Here is a 19,721-nt window from a genome sequence, read left to right on the forward strand (position 1 = left end):
ACACAAGATATGGGTGATATGAGAAAATTTGTTGTGTTGGGTCTGATTTGCTTTCTGGGATGTATTAACCACACGGACGCACAGTTTCCAAGGGTCTGCTGTACAGTGGAGGGCATTGTGTCGAAACAGTGCTGTCCCGCTCTGGGATCGGACCCGGCTAATGTATGCGGAATTCTGTCTGGCAGAGGAAACTGCAGCAACATTCCCGTGGATTCTAAACCTTGGAGCGGACCATATAGATTCAGAAATGTGGACGACCGGGAAAACTGGCCAACCAAATTTTTCAACCGTACTTGTCGATGCTTTGGTATGTTTAAAACAATGTTTTGTTTGTTTACTTTTGTCATTTTATTAATCCGTATATTTGTCTTGTTTTCCAGTAAACATATCTAAACATCCCTAAAACTTGCTTCAAGTAAATGTATCTTGTTTTAAGGATTTTTAAAAAAAATTGTATTTAACAATTAAAAAAAAAAAAAAAAAAAAACAATTCTGATTAAGATTTATATTTATTTATTTATTTATTTATTTATTTTCAATGTACCTTTTCAGGTTATTCTGTTTTATATGAAGGGAAAGATAAAGTTATCCTTAAAATGTATATGTTGCACATTATAAGTAGACCATTTAAGATGTAACAATTTCCAACAATAACAAAGTCTTCAAAAATATACAATAACACAAGGGGAATTATGAAACAAATTTGATCAAAATCTCATAGACACTGAAGGAGAGACCCAAGCATTATCTACAGTAGAAACCAGAATATCATAGAGACTTGTGGGTGGGCTCTTTTGCAAGTATGAATCTACCCATGCTTTAATAATTCAATGTTCCAATATTTACTCATAATAATTCAAACTCTGTGATCTTTAAACCCAGACTGGTTAACACGTGATGTGGACTTACCTTTTGCCTTTTGCACAGGTAACTTTGCTGGTTACAATTGTGGCGAGTGCAAATTTGGCTGGACGGGACCCAACTGTGACCAGCGCAAAGCTCCAACCATGAGGAAGAACATCCACTCGCTGACCACAGAAGAGCTGCAGGAGTTCCTCAGTGTTCTCGATCTCGCCAAAACAACCATTCACCCAGACTATGTGATTGCTACACAGCACTGGCTGGGCCTGTTGGGACCCAATGGAACCGAGCCACAGTTTAGCAACATCTCAATTTACGATTTCTTCGTTTGGCAGCACTATTACTCAGTCCGAGACACATTGCTAGGTGAAGAATTGTCAACGTATTGCTTTTGTCAATATACAGTATATAGGCACTTTAAGAGGATTTGTTACTCCAGCAGTAGTGACGGTTTAATCAATGCTTCAGTCGGCGAGATGCTGAGAAACAGTGATACTCGTCGCAACGGTCAAAGACATCCGTCTAGCTCATGTTTACATAGAAAAACGATTGAAAAGCAAAACTCTGAAACCACACTCAAAAACTATTTTATCCTTTTTTAAATATATATGCATATCAATTTCATAACAAAATTCCAAGTAGAATGTGTAATTTATTATTTATTTTTGTTGTTGTTGGATTTTCTCCCTTTTTCTCAGCAATTTGGAATGCCCAATTCCCAATGCGCTCTAAGTCCTCGTGGTGGCGTAGTGACTCGCCTCAATCCGGGTGGCCTTCGCGTCTGAGAACGTCAATCCGTGCATCTTATCACGTGGCTTGTTGAGCGCGTTACCGCGGAGACATAGTGCGTGTGGAGGCTCATGCTATTCTCTGTGGCATCCATGTGCAACTCACCACGCACCCCACCGAGAGCGAGAACCACATTATAGCGACCACGCGGAGGTTACCCCATGTGACTCTACCCTCCCTAGCAACCGGGCCAATTTGGTTGCTTAGGAAGCCTGACTGGAGTCACTCAGAATGTGTCATTTTTAACTAAATTAAATGAATAAAACTTAAAATGTTTAGTTTTTAAAATAATTTTTTGGAGTGCAATATCCTGATCTGAAGAACCTGTAAACGTAACATTTTAATCTCTAAAGTACCATATAGACAACTCGAATAAGAATGCAGCTAATAATGATTCTGCATAAGAAACCGCTCTACGGTGCCATTGAATAACCTTTATGTAAGAGTGATGGGCATCTTTACACTCAAAGAAATTCTAACTTACATGCTGCTCTTTTGAATAACTACAACACTGTAAATAACTTCTTAGTAATTTCATAATGGCTGTTTAAGGAAGTGTTCAATATTTATTTATTTTTATTATTTTTTTTGTCTTTCAAGGAGACACTATTAGAGGAGATAAAATGAGATATTATTACAGTATGTGGTGTAATTCACCTGACTTGACTCTTCTTATCTGCCAACAGGTCCAGGCCGGCCTTTCAAAGCCATTGACTTTTCTCATAAGGGTCCAGCATTCATTACCTGGCATAGATACCATTTGCTGAGTCTGGAGAGAGAATTACAGGTAAGAGAAAGCTGTTCCATTTCAACAATTACTTCTATATCATTGGTCTGAGTTGCACAAAATTTGGAGTGTTCCATCTAGAAACTCTAATGACAAAAATGCATCAGAAGATTTTTAATTGATCATATGGCCATGGCCAATAGCCTGTATATTGTGAAGCGCTATAAACTTCACAAAAACATGGTACACCTGGACACCAGGACAATTTGAGGAGGACACATGCAAATTTCATCAATATTTACAGTGCTGGGGGTGCTATGACTTAATAAAATCCTCAAAATTGTGCAACTGTGGTCCAGCAGGTTGAAATTTGCCTCCCAAATTCTTTCAAATTTGGCTATTGTGATCATTTTTGATCAATGATTGCAACCTGCAACGATTGTCCCATTGTCTCTTCCCATCTTAGAAACTTACAGGTAATGAGAACTTTGCGGTGCCCTACTGGAACTTTGCCACCGGCCAGACAGAGTGTGACGTCTGCACAGACTCGCTGCTCGGAGGTCAGGACCCCAGCGATCCGTCTCGAATCAGCCCCAGGTCCAGATTTGCCCGCTGGGGATTGGTGTGTGATAGGTGCGTTTTGATGAAGTCAAATGGCGTAATAACACACTTTCCCAAGTACATAACAGCTCCAACTTCCAAATCATATTCCAAACTCACTGCATTCAGCATACAATACTGTAGTTACATTAATATAGTACAATAGTGCAGAGGTCTTCAACAGGAGCTCCACTAATTATTGTTTTTTTTTGTTTGTTTGTTGTTTTTTGATAAATGAATATATGCATTAAGTTAACTTCAAACAAGGCTAAATTTCTGTTTCATGCTTTATTATTGTATTAATACATTTAAGTGTGTTAAAGAAATATTCCGGGTTCAATACCAAGTTATGCTCAACTGGCAGCATTTGAAGCATAATGTTGATTACAACACACACACACACACACACACACACACACACACACACACACACACACACAGACAGAGACAGACAGACAGACAGACAGACAGACAGACAGACACAAACTACTTCGACTCATCCCTCCTTTTCTTTAAAAAAAGCAAAAAGAGGTTAGGCACTTACAATGGAAGTCAATGGGGCCACTTTTTGGAGGGTTTAAAGTCAGAAATGTGAAGCTTATAATTTTATGAAAGCACTTACATTAATTCTTCTGTTAAAACTTGTGTATTTAAGATGTACAATTCTTTAAATCGTCATTTTAGGGTTTTAGTGTTTATGGCAATATACGTCGTCATGGCAACGAAGCTGTAAAATTAGATTTAACTTTACACAGCAAAGGTTAGCAAGTGATTGTATCTCATTAAAATCATGTTAACACGCATGTTGTGTACGCCTTGTGGCTATACTTTGAAACAGTGAGTATGTTAATGTTTACAGATTGGCCCCATTGACTTACATTGTAAGTGCCTCACTGGAACCCAGATTTGTAACTGGGGGACTCTAAATTAAAAAATTAATTTTTGTGGTAATCAAAATTCATTGAGCTTAACTTGTATTGAACCTTGGTTATTCCTTTAAGTAAAATTAAAATGTAAACTTTATGACAGTGTATCATTATCATCATCATAACAATGCATGCCAATTCATATTAGTCTATTTGCATGCTATTAACACTCAATATTATACAATGTGTAACGGGGTTCCTGCCCTGTCTCTTAATCCACCAAGCCAATGGGTTCCCATCTTTGACATCACAACTCAGGATAATCACTAAAAGGGCTTGGGACTTTGTGGGTTCTTGTGGTGTCATGGGGTTCATTTCTCAAAGCTATTCTGCTTTTCTTTTCTGCCATCTGATGGTCAAGAAGATGAAGTGCACCAACCAAGCCTCTGTGTCAAGTTGAGTGCTCGGACAACATAGTGAAGCTATCAAAGTTATCATCAGAGCTACAGTATTATGCCGTTTTTAACTATTTGTGACTAAAGTATTTAGAAATGAACCAAGTGCATAGGCGAGGCTCAAGGATAATGGGTAACTCTCTGCAGATATTATAAACCTCCTTGAATGACATGCATTGTTTTCTTTCAGTCTGGATGAATATAACCAGCGGGTGACTTTGTGTAACGGGACCAGCGAAGGTTCTCTGCGCAGAGGAATCATGGAGAGAACCAATGTGACTTTACCGACCATGAATGATGTGAGAAGCTGCCTGAACCTCAGAGAGTTTGATAGTCCTCCATATTTCACTAACTCAACCTTCAGCTTCAGGTAATCCAACAGGTCCAAGACACATTCATAAAGGCATGTTCTGGGTTCAGATTAGCTATTAACGGCATTTATGGGAAATAATTTCCACTCTTGAATCGAATCGGTTTATTGCATCATATCGAATCGAACTGTTCTGTTTCTTAAAGTTACAATTGAAACCAATGATTCATGAAATGAATCAATTAACACAAAGATGTACACCTCTAAATGCACTATATCGCTCTGTTTACTAACTCAGGTATCAGGAATTTTTCTGGCCATCAGTTGTGAAGCTTTTTTCTACCTTTCCTTGTAGAAACGCTTTGGAAGGGTATGACAAACCAGATGGTGAGCTGGACAGCTCTGTTTCCAATCTGCACAACCTGGTACACCAGTTCCTCAATGGGACCAGCGCTTTGTCGCATTCTGCAGCCAATGATCCCATCTTTCTGGTAATATACAAGACACATTGCTTTAGAGTGGGCAATAGGTTCTCTTTTCGTCTGACCGAACACAAGGAACACACGGAAAATCTAGAGAGGGCAATGCCCCCCTAGCCTAGACCTGGCCATGCATGACCATAAGTTCACAAGTTCATATTGTTTTTCATGGGGTTGCTAATGGTTAGAGTTGGGAAGTGAGAACTGGTTCTTATACTGTTCCCTCGGATCTACTGAAAGAAACCAGAGCCTCCACATGGCACGAGTCACTCCACAGAACTCAGTGTATTCGGCAACGCTGATGCCAGTCATGTGAATGCGGCTTAATGAGATTGTTTAATGAGATTACTTAAATTTTCCTTCCTTGCAAGTGGAATTACTGATGCTTGATAAAGTTCTCACTCATTGCTCAACAGGTGCTCCATACTTTCACCGATGCCATATTTGAGGAATGGATGAGACGTTTCCGTGAAAACGCAAGTTTCCCGGATGAGATGGCCCCTATTGGACACAACAGGCATTACAACATGGTTCCCTTTTTCCCACCTGTGACAAATGAGGAGATCTATGTTGCATCTGAACAGCTGGGTTACTCCTATGCCATTGAACTTGAAGGTAATACATATACAACGTGTACACCCAGTGAACACCCAGTCAGAGGAATTATCATTGTCAATGCACGTTATAGAAATGTCATTATTTACTCACTGCCATGTTCATGGAAAATGATTTTTTTTTTTTAAAGAATTCTCACAGAGCTCTTTTCCATACAACAACCGTTTATAGTGATCATGGCTGTCAAGCTCAAAAATACAACAAAAACACTATAAAAGTAGTCCATACAAGTTATATATTTGCTATATTCCAAGTCTTCTGAAATGATTCGATAGCTTTGTGTGCGGAACAGACTGACGTCGTTATTCACTGAAAATATTCGCCTCTGCTGCAGCTCTCAGACCTCATTTGTCATTCTGCATATTCGAACTGGTGCATCGATTCGGTGTCGATATATGCCATTTTCGAGTTTGAATGCGAATGAGATTTTAGAGCTTCAGTTTCAAAATCAAGGAATAACAACAAAAACAATGGGTCTGTTTCTCCTCAGAAGACTTGGAATATTGCACACTATAGGGTGGCCCAAAAAAAAATAAAAAAATAAATAAAAACGGGGCCACTGTGTGTGATTGCTCATATCTTCAAAAATGCATAAAGGTGTTTGCACAACTTTTGGCGTACTTTTATGACTTTTTGTAAACAACAAAATGATGTCACTGTGACGCCATCATGCCCCCCAGAAACGGGGCCACATGGCTAAAGAGAAGCTGCCATTGAAAACAGCTATACGATTTACTTATTTAGTTATTTGTAGTAAGTTGTTGCTCACGATGAAGCCACAGTGATGTCATTTTGTTGTTTAAGTACGCCAAAAATCGTGCAAATGCCTTTATGCATTTTTAAGATATAATTTGGGGGGGGGGGCTCACCCTTGTAGTTATATGGAACTTTTTTTGTCCCATGGAATAAATGCGACATGAGGGTAAGACAAAAATGACAGAATTGTTAATTCCTTTAACAATTTGAGTATAACTCTGAAGCCTGTGAAGTATGAAATATTTACACTGACATGCCCAATCATTCGAAGGCATATGATTCGCATGATCCTTCACTTTTTTTGTGTTTCCCCCCACAGAAACGGACAACACATCGTCTGTCTTTGTGTTAGGTAGCACACTCGGAGGGATATTCCTCGGCCTACTTGTTCTGTTCGTCCTGTTGGTGTTGTACGTACAGCAGAGGAGAAAGCACGAGTTCCAGCCACTCCTCAATGCAGAGTTCACTAATACCAAGTACACAGAGGAAGCATAGTCCCTACATACCTACTGCATACTACATTCAAACAAGCTGCAGATACATGGAAATTAGGGCTGTCAATTTTACACATTAATTTATAGCGAAATAACACAATTAATCATGCCACCTGACTAGTATTAACATTTCTTATCTTATCATTTGTGAGTCCGCAGTGTTTTAAAACAGCTAAACAAAATGCATTGGAATCGCATTGGCCCAGACATTTTTCAAAGTAGAATAACTTTTAACTTATCTCATGGACCAAGACGGTGATGGCCTAACACGTCAGTCCTCATGTGTACATAGATAAACAATTGGAAGAAGACTGCAGACGGTACACAAGAATGCGTCCTGTGTGAACCGCACTAGTTCTACCTCATACTCAGGGCCGTAGCTAGTGGGGTGAAAGGTGGTAACGATTCTAGGGGCCTGAAGGTCCAGGGGACCCCATAACAAATTCTAAACTGTATTGTTTAATAGGAACGGGGCCCAGAGCAATGTATAGTCAGGGGGCCCAGATTACCTTGCTACGGCCCTGCGAGTCAGACCGATCGGCAAAATGGATCGCTGTGGACTTTAGGTCAGTGATTTGCTTATGTTCATTTACATGGAATGCAAGCAAATAAATTGAATTTTAAAGCCACTTTTGTAACGTCGATTCAGTGCCGCAATAATGTTATGTCCTTGAATAATCTGCATTTGAGGGCTTTCTCAGAAAATGTCGATGTATGTGATTAATTGTATTTAATAAGATGAATAAATAGATATAGTAAATATATTGATTGACAGCACTAATTCAAATGCAGCTGAGTGGCTTTGTTCTGCCTTAAAATGCTGCCTACGTAGGCAGCGCACTAGGTTTTGGAGCAGAACACAAAACTATATGATGATCAGAAAATTCAGTATATCACAAACTTTTCTGTTTACTTTTGATGGTTAGTCAAAATGAGAGAGAAGCGAATGAGTTAGTCTGAGCTGCTGCTTTGTAACAAGCCGAATATTACACTGTAATAGAAAGCACTGGATATGCAAATGAGATGCAAAGAACAAGTTAACAAGATAATGTGATTTCATATGACCTCAGTTTTGTTTATGTCTATTATGTTCCAAATCAAATGTACTGTTTTGCATATGCTGGTATATGTCATTATCATACCGCTGTAGGGATGAGATGTTGTAAAATAAACCAATAAAATAAAAATAAAAAATTCTCCTCGCTAATTGTTGTTTAAAAAAGTTTACACACCAAAAGTAAATTTCAAGATATGTTAGCAAATGTAAATAAAGCACAATGAGGTATCTGCCTTTGTTTTATCATTAAACTGATATGGCATTTAAATCTATCCAGCACATTACATTAAAAAAATTTAATTAAATAAACAAAAACCAAACAAACAGAAAAATACTTTTCCACCTGCTCTGTGTTTCTATTAGCCCACATAATGTATGCACCATTTTAAAACTTTCAATAATGCCTGAAAACTGTCAAATACAAAATCAATTACATACAGAACTAATCTGAAATGAGCATTTCACAATAAATACCACTGCAGGTGAGCGTTGAAAAAGCATTTGTGGCATATTGTTGATTACCACAAACATTTATTTAGATTCGTCCCTCCTATTCTCTCTAAAAAAGCAAAAATGGAGGTTCCAGTGAGACACTTACAATGGAAGTCAATGGGGCCAATCGTTGGAGTGTTTAAAAGCAGAAATGTGAAGCTTATAATTTTATAAAAGCACTCACATTAATTCTTCTGTTAAAACTGGTGTATTATTTGAGCTGTAAAGTTGTTTAAATCAAAGTTTTTGCTGAATAGTTACATCGTCATGGCAACAAAGTTGTAAAACTAGCTATAACTTTCCACAGATGTGGTTAGTAAGTGATTGTATCACAGTAAAATCATGTTAACACACATATTGTTTATGTCTTGTGGCTATACTTTTGAAACAGTGAGTATTTTAATGTTCACAGATTGGCCCCATTGACTTCCGCTGAAAGAAAAGGAGGGACGAGTCGAAATTATCAACATTATTCCACAAATGCTGTCGATTGAGCCTAACTTGTACTGAACCCGGAGTATTCCTCTAAGCTTTTCTTTTTTTGTTAAACCCACCAACAGGACAAAACAAGCTCCGCAAACATAAAATGAATTCATTAAACTTTTAAAATAATTTTTTATTCTGTAAGTTGATCTTTTAGAGGAGAAGATGGGAGTTCAAACGTAATAGTATTTATATGTATTGGTAAATGTAACTTTGCTTTCCCTTTTGCTATACAGACTTTATTTATTATTAAAAAAAAAAAAAAAAAAAAATCTTTAATTAACAAAGAAAAAAATATATATCATTGCACATCTTAATAATAGTTCTCATAAAAATCTGGGCAAAAACAGTAAATAATCAAAATGTAATTAAATGTACATGCTATTAAGACTACAACTGAAAAACAAACTCTTTACTCATTGAAGTGAGTGCACAAAAAAGAAACAAGCCTAGCAAGATCGGCACAGAGGAACTTACTGAGCAATTAGGCAGCATTAAAACTTTCTAAATATAAAAATATTTTATAACACACATAGTACTCATAATTACAGAGTAATAAATCAGTCCACTAAGACAAAAGCTCAGTGCTCCACTGACAAATCTAACAAAATACTGACATGGACATATGTATATATATATATATATATATATAAACACTTTTAGACAACATACTGTATATTGACAGACTTTGCTAATATGTGGGCGTTAAGACAAAAAAAAACAAACAAAAAAAAAAAACACTGATTGTATGATGAACATACAAGTATTACGTATTACCATCTGATCTAGTTCGGTACAAAACAAAACAAAATTATACATCAAAATACCACAAATCTATATTTCTTTCCATGGAATGCTGTCCTTATTTTTTACAATCATTCAACTACTGCATATTCATAGAAACGTTCCCCCAAACTGCATAGATGCTTGTGCAGATTAAAGACTAACTGTGCAAATGTTCCTTCATATATTATGCAGGAGCACGACTTATGAAATGCTTCAAGGTATGAAATCCTGCAAATTTCGGAAAAGAGAAAAATCCCTCATTGACCGCTGAGGGATCTTTGAAACAAGAAGAACCGCCTAGTTCAGTGGTCCAGTTGGACAAAGCATAATAAACAGCATCAGTCTTGAAGCTCAGCAGACTCTATCTCCAATGGTCTTTCAGGACCAGAGCAGTGAGGAGCAGCAGTATGGTGGGTCGGATGGTCGAAGCGGAAGATGACGCTTCATCGCTCTTCTCTGCTTCCTGAAACGGAGCTTCGGTGATGATGGAGTTTGATTCTGTGACGCAAGTCTCAGTGCAACCGCTGCCACTGCCCGAACCACTGCTCTCTTCATCTGAGATGGGAGAGGGGTTGTGTTTACAAGGTACCAGGTTGATGGGCACAGGTCTTGCTGTGCAAGACAAGGCTGTATGTGGAATCTATTTAATATAAAACTAGGGTTGGGAATCTAACACCCTAATTGCAATGTTTATCAAATATACAACTTATAAAATCAACAGCAGCTCAATCGACAGCATTTGTGGCATGATGTTGAGTACCACAAAAACTAAATGCAACACGTCCCTCATTTTCTTTAAACAAAACAAAAAGTGAGGTTCTAGTGAGACACTTACAATCGAAGTCAATGGGGCCAATTTTTGGAGGTTTAAAGACAGAAATGTGAAGCTTATAATTTTAAAAGCACTTTATTAATTCCTCTGTTAAAACTTGTGTATTATTTGAGCTGTGAAGCTGTGAATGGTTACATCATCATGACAATGAAAATTAGATTTTATGACAGTAAAATCATGTTAACACACATATTGTTTATGTCTTGTGTCTATACTTTTGAAACAGTGAGTATTTTAATGTTTACAGATTGACCCCATTGACTTCCATTGTAAGTGCCTCACTGGAACCCAGATTTGTGCTTTTTTTTAAAGGAAAGAAGGGACATTTTTTTGGTAATCAACATTATGCCACAAACGCTGTTGATTGAGATTAACTTGTGTTGAGCCCGAAATATTTCTTTAACTACAGAATAAAATACTCAAAACATGTTACCAATAATAGCATTGTTTTTTTGTTTTTGTTTTTAGTTGCAGTGATTTGTTAGGGGAGATCGGGGCTAGTTGTCACACTCCAGTGAATATTTCTCAGGGTATATTTATTTTTGAAACTTAATTTCTTCATAGCAGCATACCTTAAAGTCTTGGCCACAAAAAAAAAAAAAAAAGGTTCATTAGACACAAATTGACCTTGTGTGACAACATACCCCCTTAACCGGGGCATGTTGTCACACTACATGGGGCAAGTTGTCCCAGTGGAACCTGCCATTAAACCAGAGGCGTAGGTGTCATGTGAACATTGAAGGGACAACATTCCCTCATCACCCATCATCACAACCACCAAAGCAAAAACTACACCTCTCTTTAAATGTGCACTTGTAATAAATGGCCTATTGCAGGCTTTTTATCAAAATTTTAAAATTGATGTCTTTATGCTCAAAACAATTTATGAAACAACAAAAGGAAAAGATAAAATATATATATATATATATATATATATATATATTTTAAACTTTTTTTTTGCCAATAAAAATATTGTAACTGACTTCCATGAAAAATACCTTTGTCGTAAGAACACATTTAAACCTTTCGGTAAAAATCTGCTTTCATAATATATTTGAGCCTTGACTTTATTGATTATGATTAACCAAAAGCTATAAGAAAAATATGACGATATTGAAAAGTTATTTTGGAGGGTAGAATTCACAAAAATACTTACTTGAATCCTGAAAGTAGATGTCATTTCCATCATATGCATTCTTCAGTTTGTTGGTCATCACTCTTAAAGCCATAATCTGCTGTCGAATCAGAGTGTCCGGTCTGGTTATATCAACCCCGACCTCTGGATTGTTCATCTGATGGGTCAGTCCATCTTTCAGAACCTCAGGGACGTATCTGGAAACAACAATTGGGTAGTTGTGCTTTTATAATCACACATGGCTTTTTCTTGATCCTCCGAAAGTGTTTAATTGCAAATATTTGGCAAGCTCCGCATCAATCGTGATCATAGAAATGTGCCACATTGAACCTGAGGAGTGAATGCACACTGTAATCAGACCTACAGTAACACAGCCATAATACAGTAAACATATTGCAAAATAATGATGGAGAGAAAATAGAATTTTCAAAGAGTTACGCTGCAGTTGGCTGATGACTTTATTAATGGAGAGCCAAATTACTTAATTAAATAATTAAATAAATATTTAAATAAACCCTTAAATACATAGTGAATTATTTAAATGCATCATTAAATAATTAAATAAATTATTAATGTGTCATTAAATACATAGTTAATTAATTATCTGTATCATTAAATGAATTATTAAATATTTAAATAAATATTTAAATACATAGTGAATTGATTCAATGCATCATTAAAACATTAAATAAAGATTTAAATAAATGATTAAATACATAGTTAATTAATTAAATGCATCATTAAATAAATCATTAAATATTCATTTAAATCATTAAAAACATCGTGAATTATTTAAATGCACATTAAACAATTCAATTATTCAATAAATGATTAAATACATAGTGAATTAATTGTTTGCATCATTAAATAATTAAATATTTAAAAAAATCTTTAAATACATAATTAATTAATTCAATGTATCTTAAATAAATAATTAAATATTTCAACAAATCTTTAAATATATAATGAATTGATTGAATGCATCATTAGAACATTAAATAAATATTTAAATAAATAATTAAATACATAGTGAATGAATTAAATGCATCATTAAATAATTAAATAATTCATTAATGTATCATTAAATAAATAATTAAATCATTAAATACATAATTAATTAAATTCATTATTAAATAATAAAATAATTTATTAATGTATCATTAAATAAATAATTAAATAATTAATTAAATGCATCATTAAATAAATCATTAAATATTCATTTAAATCATTAAAAACAGTGAATTATTTAAATGCACCATTAAACAATTCAGTAATTCAATAAATGATTAAATACATAGTGAATGAATTATTTGCATCATTAAATAAGTAATTAAATATTTAAATAAATATTTAAATACACAATGAATAAATTAAATATATATTTAAATAAATAACTAAACATTTAATCAAATCTTTAAATATATAATGAACTGATTAAATACATTATTAGAACATTAAATAAATATTTAAATAAATAATTAAAGACATAGTGAATGAATTAAATGTATCATTAAATAAATAATTTAATATTTAAATAAATAATTAAAGACATAGTGAATGAATTAAATGTATCATTAAATAAATAATTTAATATTTAAATAAATAATTAAAGACATAGTGAATGAATTAAATGTATCATTAAATAAATAATTTAATATTTAAATAAATAATTAAAGACATAGTGAATGAATTGAATGTATCATTAAATAAATAATTTAATGTTTAAATAAATAATTAAAGACATAGTGAATGAATTAAATGTATCATTAAATAAATAATTTAATATTTAAATAAATAATTAAAGACATAGTGAATGAATTAAATGTATCATTAAATAAATAATTTAATGTTTAAATAAATAATTAAAGACATAGTGAATGAATTAAATGTATCATTAAATAAATAATTTAATATTTAAATAAATAATTAAAGACATAGTGAATGAATTGAATGTATCATTAAATAAATAATTTAATGTTTAAATAAATAATTAAAGACATAGTGAATGAATTAAATGTATCATTAAATAAATAATTTAATATTTAAATAAATAATTAAAGACATAGTGAATGAATTAAATGTATCATTAAATAAATAATTTAATGTTTAAATAAATAATTAAAGACATAGTGAATGAATTAAATGTATCATTAAATAAATAATTTAATGTTTAAATAAATAATTAAAGACATAGTGAATGAATTAAATGTATCATTAAATAAATAATTTAATATTTAAATAAATAATTAAAGACATAGTGAATGAATTAAATGTATCATTAAATAAATAATTTAATATTTAAATAAATAATTAAAGACATAGTGAATGAATTAAATGTATCATTAAATAAATAATTTAATGTTTAAATAAATAACTAAAGACATAGTGAATGAATTAAATGCATAATTAAATCGGTACATAAAATCTCCCATGTTTTTCCTTTTCAGCACTAGCTTTGAATCAGTTCCATTTAAACAAGCTTTCTTTGGGATTTTTTTATTTAAGCAAGAGAATTACCGACATGCCAATCAAAGCAGGTGGGTGTAATCAGCACTCATTTGAGATGTTCTCATTGGCTCAGAATGTCAGCAGTCCAAAGTTGAGAGTGTGAAACGTGCAAAGTTTGATAAAGAGTGAAGAAGAAACAAAGACAGAAGCAGTCATTGTCAACATTTTGGTTAGTAACTTCATCTGCAAGAGTCAACGAGAAATCTCTGATTGTACCAAGCCCAGCCATAGATGTGTTGTGAGAAAAGCGCTCCTAAACTAACCAGAAGATCCAAAGAAATCGATTTTAAAGGTGACACCCACTGTCATTGAGTGACATGCCGATAACCATAACCCTGAAAATGAAAACACGAAGCTTGTGCGCAAATGTAAAATTAACCCTAAAAAGAAAATGGACGCGAAGTAGTGCTAAAATGAAATACAAGGGACATTTATTCATTTAATATGTTTCACTATGTATTTAATGTTTTATTTAAATATTTATTTATTTAATTGTGTAAAATCTTTCTTATGTGAAATGCAAAAGGAGATGTTAGACAGTATATTAGCTGTAGGAGCCATTTAATTGTTTGTATTGATTGTATTTTGCATTTAGCTTTTATTTACATTTGTTGTAATTTCATTGTAGTACACTGGGTGGCGTTTGGGGCATTTAGGTGAGTAGAGGAAGAGGAAGTAAGATGTTGTTGGTTGGTAAGTGCAACAATTTTTGACCGTGTATAACATGTTGTCTTTAACGCATCATGGCATATAACTGGAAAAGTGGAAAAAAGTATTTGTATGGAACTGAGTTGACTCTGAATTGAACTCATGTTGATTTCCAGAACTTTTATAATTAAAGACCCCATCATTTACTCCCCCTCATGCCATCCCAGATGTGTATGACTTTCTTTCATCTGCTGAACACAAACGAAGATTTTTAGCAGCACGTCTCAGCTCTGTAGGTCCATACAATGCAAGTGAATGGTGACCAGAACTTTTGAAGCTCCAAAAAGCACATAAAAGCAGCATAAAAGTAATCCATAAGACTCCCGTGGTTTAATCCATGTCTTCAGAAGCAATACGATAGGTGTGGGTGAGAAACAACAATATTTAAGTCCTTTTTTACTTTAAATCTCCACTTTCACTTTCGCATTCTTCGTGCATATCACCACCTACCGGGCAGGGAGGAGAATTTATAGTTTCTCACCCACATCTATCAAATCGCTTCAGAAGACATGGATTAAACCACTAGAGTCATATGAATTACTTTTATGCTGTATTTATGAGCTTTTTGGAGATTCAAAGTTCTGGTCACCATTCACTTGTATGGACCTACAGAGCTGAAATATTCTTCTAAAAATCTTCATTTGTGTTCTGCAGAAGAAAGAAAGTCATATGCATCTGGGATGGCATGAGGGTGAGTAAATGATGAGAGAATTGTCATTTTTGGTTGAACTATCCCTTTAAACGCAACCCTGGTATGGAAAACTTTACTGGATGCACACTTCAGAAATCACCCTGTCAACAGCCCCTATGCGACCCAATGATTGCTGTTTGGTCACTACATTAATCTCAGTCACCTTTTTATCCTATACAGTGAAAGTGAATGGTGACTGAGGCTGTCATTCTGCCTTATATCTTCTATGTTCCACTGAAGAAAGTCAAAGGAATTTGGAACAACATGAGGGTGAGTACATGATGACAGAATTCTCATTTTGGGTGAACTATCGATTCAAGTGTGCATAAAGTTATCTTATATATGTGTCTCAAACAAAAGTCTTTAACACCTTTCAAAGGCTACAACTGTTGTGGACACTTTAAATAAAGCAAAACTATGAATGTGCCCTGATCTATCAGACTGTTAATCCAGAAGTCAACAGCACGACTGATGATCTCTTGCATTAATGCATTGTTGTTACCTGCCCTTAGAAATGCCGTTCCAGCAGTCGTCCTCAATGCCGTCAGCCGCCGCCACATGTTCCTCCTGACATATGGACTCTGGGAGTGACGACCAGAACTTCCTGAACTGCCTCAGCTTCTCCTTCATGTCACTCACCTGCATGACAACATAATCATAATGATTGAAAGAAACAGTTGTGCACTTAAAGTGATAGTTTAGCCAAAATGGGAATTATTTCATCATTTACTCACCCTCATGTCATTCCAAACCCAAAAGGAACACAAAAGGAGATATTTATCAAAATGTTAGGGACAAACAGTCTACAGTAAGTCACCGTTTACCTTCACTGTATGAAAAAAGAAAAAATGCAATTAAAGTAAATGGTAACATTTTGCCTAAACTCTCCTTTTTTTGTTCCACGGAAGAACAAATGGCTATTCCTTTAATAATTTAACCATTTAGCTGCAATGTAAATGTATAGAATGAGAGACATAAATTGTAAAACCAATCAATATTTAGTATTCTTCATTAGCCATTTTTAAAGATGTGATTTGAATGGCATGCAAGTGCAACAATAAAATGTATGCTCATGTTTTCCACTTGGGGGAGCTGTGCTGCAGTCTGGACATGAATTGTAAATTAAACAGAAAATGAGGCTTTTGAAGATGTTTTGTGTGAACTACACATTTGTCAGCACAGCTATTTATGGACTTGTTTCACACTGGTTTGTGCTCCTTTCATATTTATAACAATGCATCGGGTAGACAAAGTATTTTCGAAATAATGTACATTTAGAATTCACATATTGACCGTGACTTGATACATTATTCTACCAGAATAGTGCACCATCCTATACGCTTTTTAAGAGCTAGTGTCCTATTCCAAGACGTTTTACTGAACAATGCAATAAATAAATAAACTACATTTGAATAAAAATGTATAACTTTGCTTTGAAATCAATTATACCTGACAATAAGTGATTACCTGGTCCTGGATCACTAACAAACTACATTGGATTGAGTTATATTTACATTGCATGCACTTTCATGTGGTTTTAATCAAATTAACAGTCAACTATTGATTAATTTATTCCACTAAATGAATGAATACATCTTTATTCTTCGTTTGAGAAGTCTACATGTTTTCATATTAAATCATCATGAAATTGACCTTATTTACTTTCTCAATACATTTTCCTGGTCTTATTCTGTATGATTCATTGGTACACATTGCACCAGAAAAAAAAAAAAGTCTTTGTAATCTTTTATCAAAATGTAATAACTTGCTCCGCCTCTGAAATGACTTTCCTTTTCAGCTGACATCACAAATCCCTCTCAACTAAAAACTCCTCCCCTCCAACCACCTGACTCCATTCTGGTATGTACTGTACACATAAAAATATACATTTTAGCCTATTTTTAAAATGTACACATTTCAATTTCATCACAAAATTCCATCAAATCATACTGTGTAATTTTTAACAAGATACAATTAATAGAACTTTAAATATTTAGGTGCAATTGATGGAATTTTGTTATGAAATTAAAATGCATAAATCTTAAAATTGTATTTTTCAGTGTAACGCTCACTTTTCACCATCCAAACATTTTTTATTTAATATTGTTTCCCTCGAAATAGATCAAAAGGGCTGCAAACACTCTTTCCTGATGACTTTAATTGCCTGTGCTAGTCAAGCCCAACATGTTCAATGCACTTCTCTCTTTATTTTAAAAGGATTTGGAAAGTGTTTGAAGCAAGAGAGATTTTGCACAAGGGCTGACAGTGACCTCCAACATTAAAGAACATGATAAAGTTAAAGGAACAGATCATTAAATGCCAGCGAGATTGAGGAAAAGGGAGTTTGAGCATGAGAGAGAAATATCTTCAAAATCATATATATGGCCGTTATGCTGCTTGTGAAACTGTGACGCTGCAGTCTTCATTTTTTCACATTACAATTTCAGAGCAGACACGTCGACAAATTATCCAGCAGATAAATACAAGACTTTTTAGGATGTTTCTCATTAAAGGGGTAGTTCACCCAAAAATGAAACTTCTCTCATCATTTACTCACCCTCATGCCATCCCAGACGTTTATAACTTTCTTTCTTCTGCAGAACACAAATGAAGAGTTTTAGAAGAATATCTCAGCTCTGTAGGTCCATACAATGCAAGTGAATGGTGACCAGAACTTTGAAGCTCCAAAAAGCACATAAAGGCAGCATAAAAGTAATCCATACAACTCCAGTGGTTTAATCCATGTCTTCAGAAGCGACATGATAGATGTAAGTGAGAAAAAGATAAATATTTAAGTCCATTTTTTACAATAAATTCTTCTCCCTGCCCAGTCGGGGGCGATTTGCACAAAGAATGCGAATCGCCAAGAAGAATGTGTAAGTGAAAGTGAAAGTGGAGATAGTAAAAAAGGAACATAAATATTGTTCTGTTTCTCATCCACACCTATCAAATCTATTCTGAAGACATGGATTTAAACTGGGGTTGTGTGCATAGCTTATGTGCTACCTTTATGTGCTTTTTGGAGCTTCAAAGTTCTAGTCATCATTCACTTGCTTTGTATGGACCTACAGAGCTGAAATATTCCACTAAAAATCTTAATTTGTGTTCTTCTGAAGAAAGAAAGTACATCTGGGATGGCATGAGGGGGAGTAAATGATGAGGAATATGAAATTATTTTTGCAAATAATGCAGATACAATGTGTCAGTAAAAATAAAACATGTAAGTGCAAGTACACACAGCAGGTATAGTGTACTACACCCTTCCATAGTCAACACTATGAGCTGTCTGGGAGTCTAAAAATGTTCTCATAGCTGTCACTCTCAAAACAATCATCGGTATGGCCTAGCACTCCAAAACTCCATGCACGGCCCTGCAATACATCGTACGCACAGACCAAAATGTTCATCATAGCTGTCTGAATTCATCAACTCACGTCCTCTAGCGTGGTCAGATGACAGCACAGTTTCAAGTTTCTCTGCTTTGGCTGATTCGCCTTCAGGCTACAAGTATGGAGAGATAGTTGAAAATAAAGAAGATTAAAAAGGATGCTCCATGCTGTGTCTGGAATACTCACTGTCAACACCTTCTCTCTGGATGAGCTGCCTGATCTCTTGAGGAACAAAGATGTCTTATAATACAGTGCTCAGTATCAACATATTGACAGATATGAAGAACAGCAGCCAGAACTTTTTCATAGTTCAGCTATTCTTCATACTGGTGGGAATATGCCAACACGAGCTACATTTCCAATGTGATTAAACATGCTACCGCAATAAAAGCTTTACAGCTGCAAAATACGCACTTCAGAGGTAGTCTATCAAAAAGGACTTCAGATGTGCTGGTCAAGGTTCGGCATGCTGGGATGGGCATCTTTCTCCATTGACAGCCATTCAAAAGTAGCCATCTTTTCAGAAGAAATAAAACATTGTTTATATTTTTCCATGTCTTCAGCCTTGAACGCCACAGCTCAGTATCATCACTAGTGAAGAGCTTGGGAATAAAACCTCAGATATTTGTTATTCTTGCAATTATTTATGAGTCTAAGAGACTGTATAGTAAGATATATTTCATAGACA

At 34.6% G+C, this 19,721-nt stretch overlaps 2 protein-coding genes across 2 annotated transcripts in view; one reads left to right on the forward strand and one right to left on the reverse strand.

Annotated features, from left to right (window-relative positions):
* LOC127448260 (L-dopachrome tautomerase-like) overlaps positions 1-8,237 on the forward strand; it is an 8,316-nt gene extending 79 nt beyond the window's left edge. The window contains exons 1-8 of the mRNA XM_051710664.1: positions 1-307; positions 928-1,227; positions 2,337-2,437; positions 2,844-3,010; positions 4,489-4,668; positions 4,964-5,099; positions 5,504-5,702; positions 6,778-8,237. The exon at positions 1-307 is cut by the window's left edge and continues 79 nt beyond it. Of these exons, the coding sequence (XP_051566624.1) occupies positions 10-307; positions 928-1,227; positions 2,337-2,437; positions 2,844-3,010; positions 4,489-4,668; positions 4,964-5,099; positions 5,504-5,702; positions 6,778-6,953 (1,557 nt within the window). The 5' untranslated portion in view covers positions 1-9 and the 3' untranslated portion in view covers positions 6,954-8,237. The remainder of the gene's footprint in view (positions 308-927; positions 1,228-2,336; positions 2,438-2,843; positions 3,011-4,488; positions 4,669-4,963; positions 5,100-5,503; positions 5,703-6,777) is intronic.
* A 650-nt stretch (positions 8,238-8,887) lies between these two features.
* The window catches only part of gpc6b (glypican 6b), a 54,994-nt gene continuing 44,160 nt past the window's right edge, over positions 8,888-19,721 (reverse strand). The window contains exons 7-9 of the mRNA XM_051710652.1: positions 16,147-16,283; positions 11,759-11,934; positions 8,888-10,325 (exon numbers count right to left, since the gene is read on the reverse strand). Of these exons, the coding sequence (XP_051566612.1) occupies positions 10,132-10,325; positions 11,759-11,934; positions 16,147-16,283 (507 nt within the window). The 3' untranslated portion in view covers positions 8,888-10,131. The remainder of the gene's footprint in view (positions 10,326-11,758; positions 11,935-16,146; positions 16,284-19,721) is intronic.

This window comes from Myxocyprinus asiaticus, chromosome 11 (genome assembly GCF_019703515.2).
Source record: "Myxocyprinus asiaticus isolate MX2 ecotype Aquarium Trade chromosome 11, UBuf_Myxa_2, whole genome shotgun sequence".
Taxonomy (NCBI): domain Eukaryota; kingdom Metazoa; phylum Chordata; class Actinopteri; order Cypriniformes; family Catostomidae; genus Myxocyprinus; species Myxocyprinus asiaticus.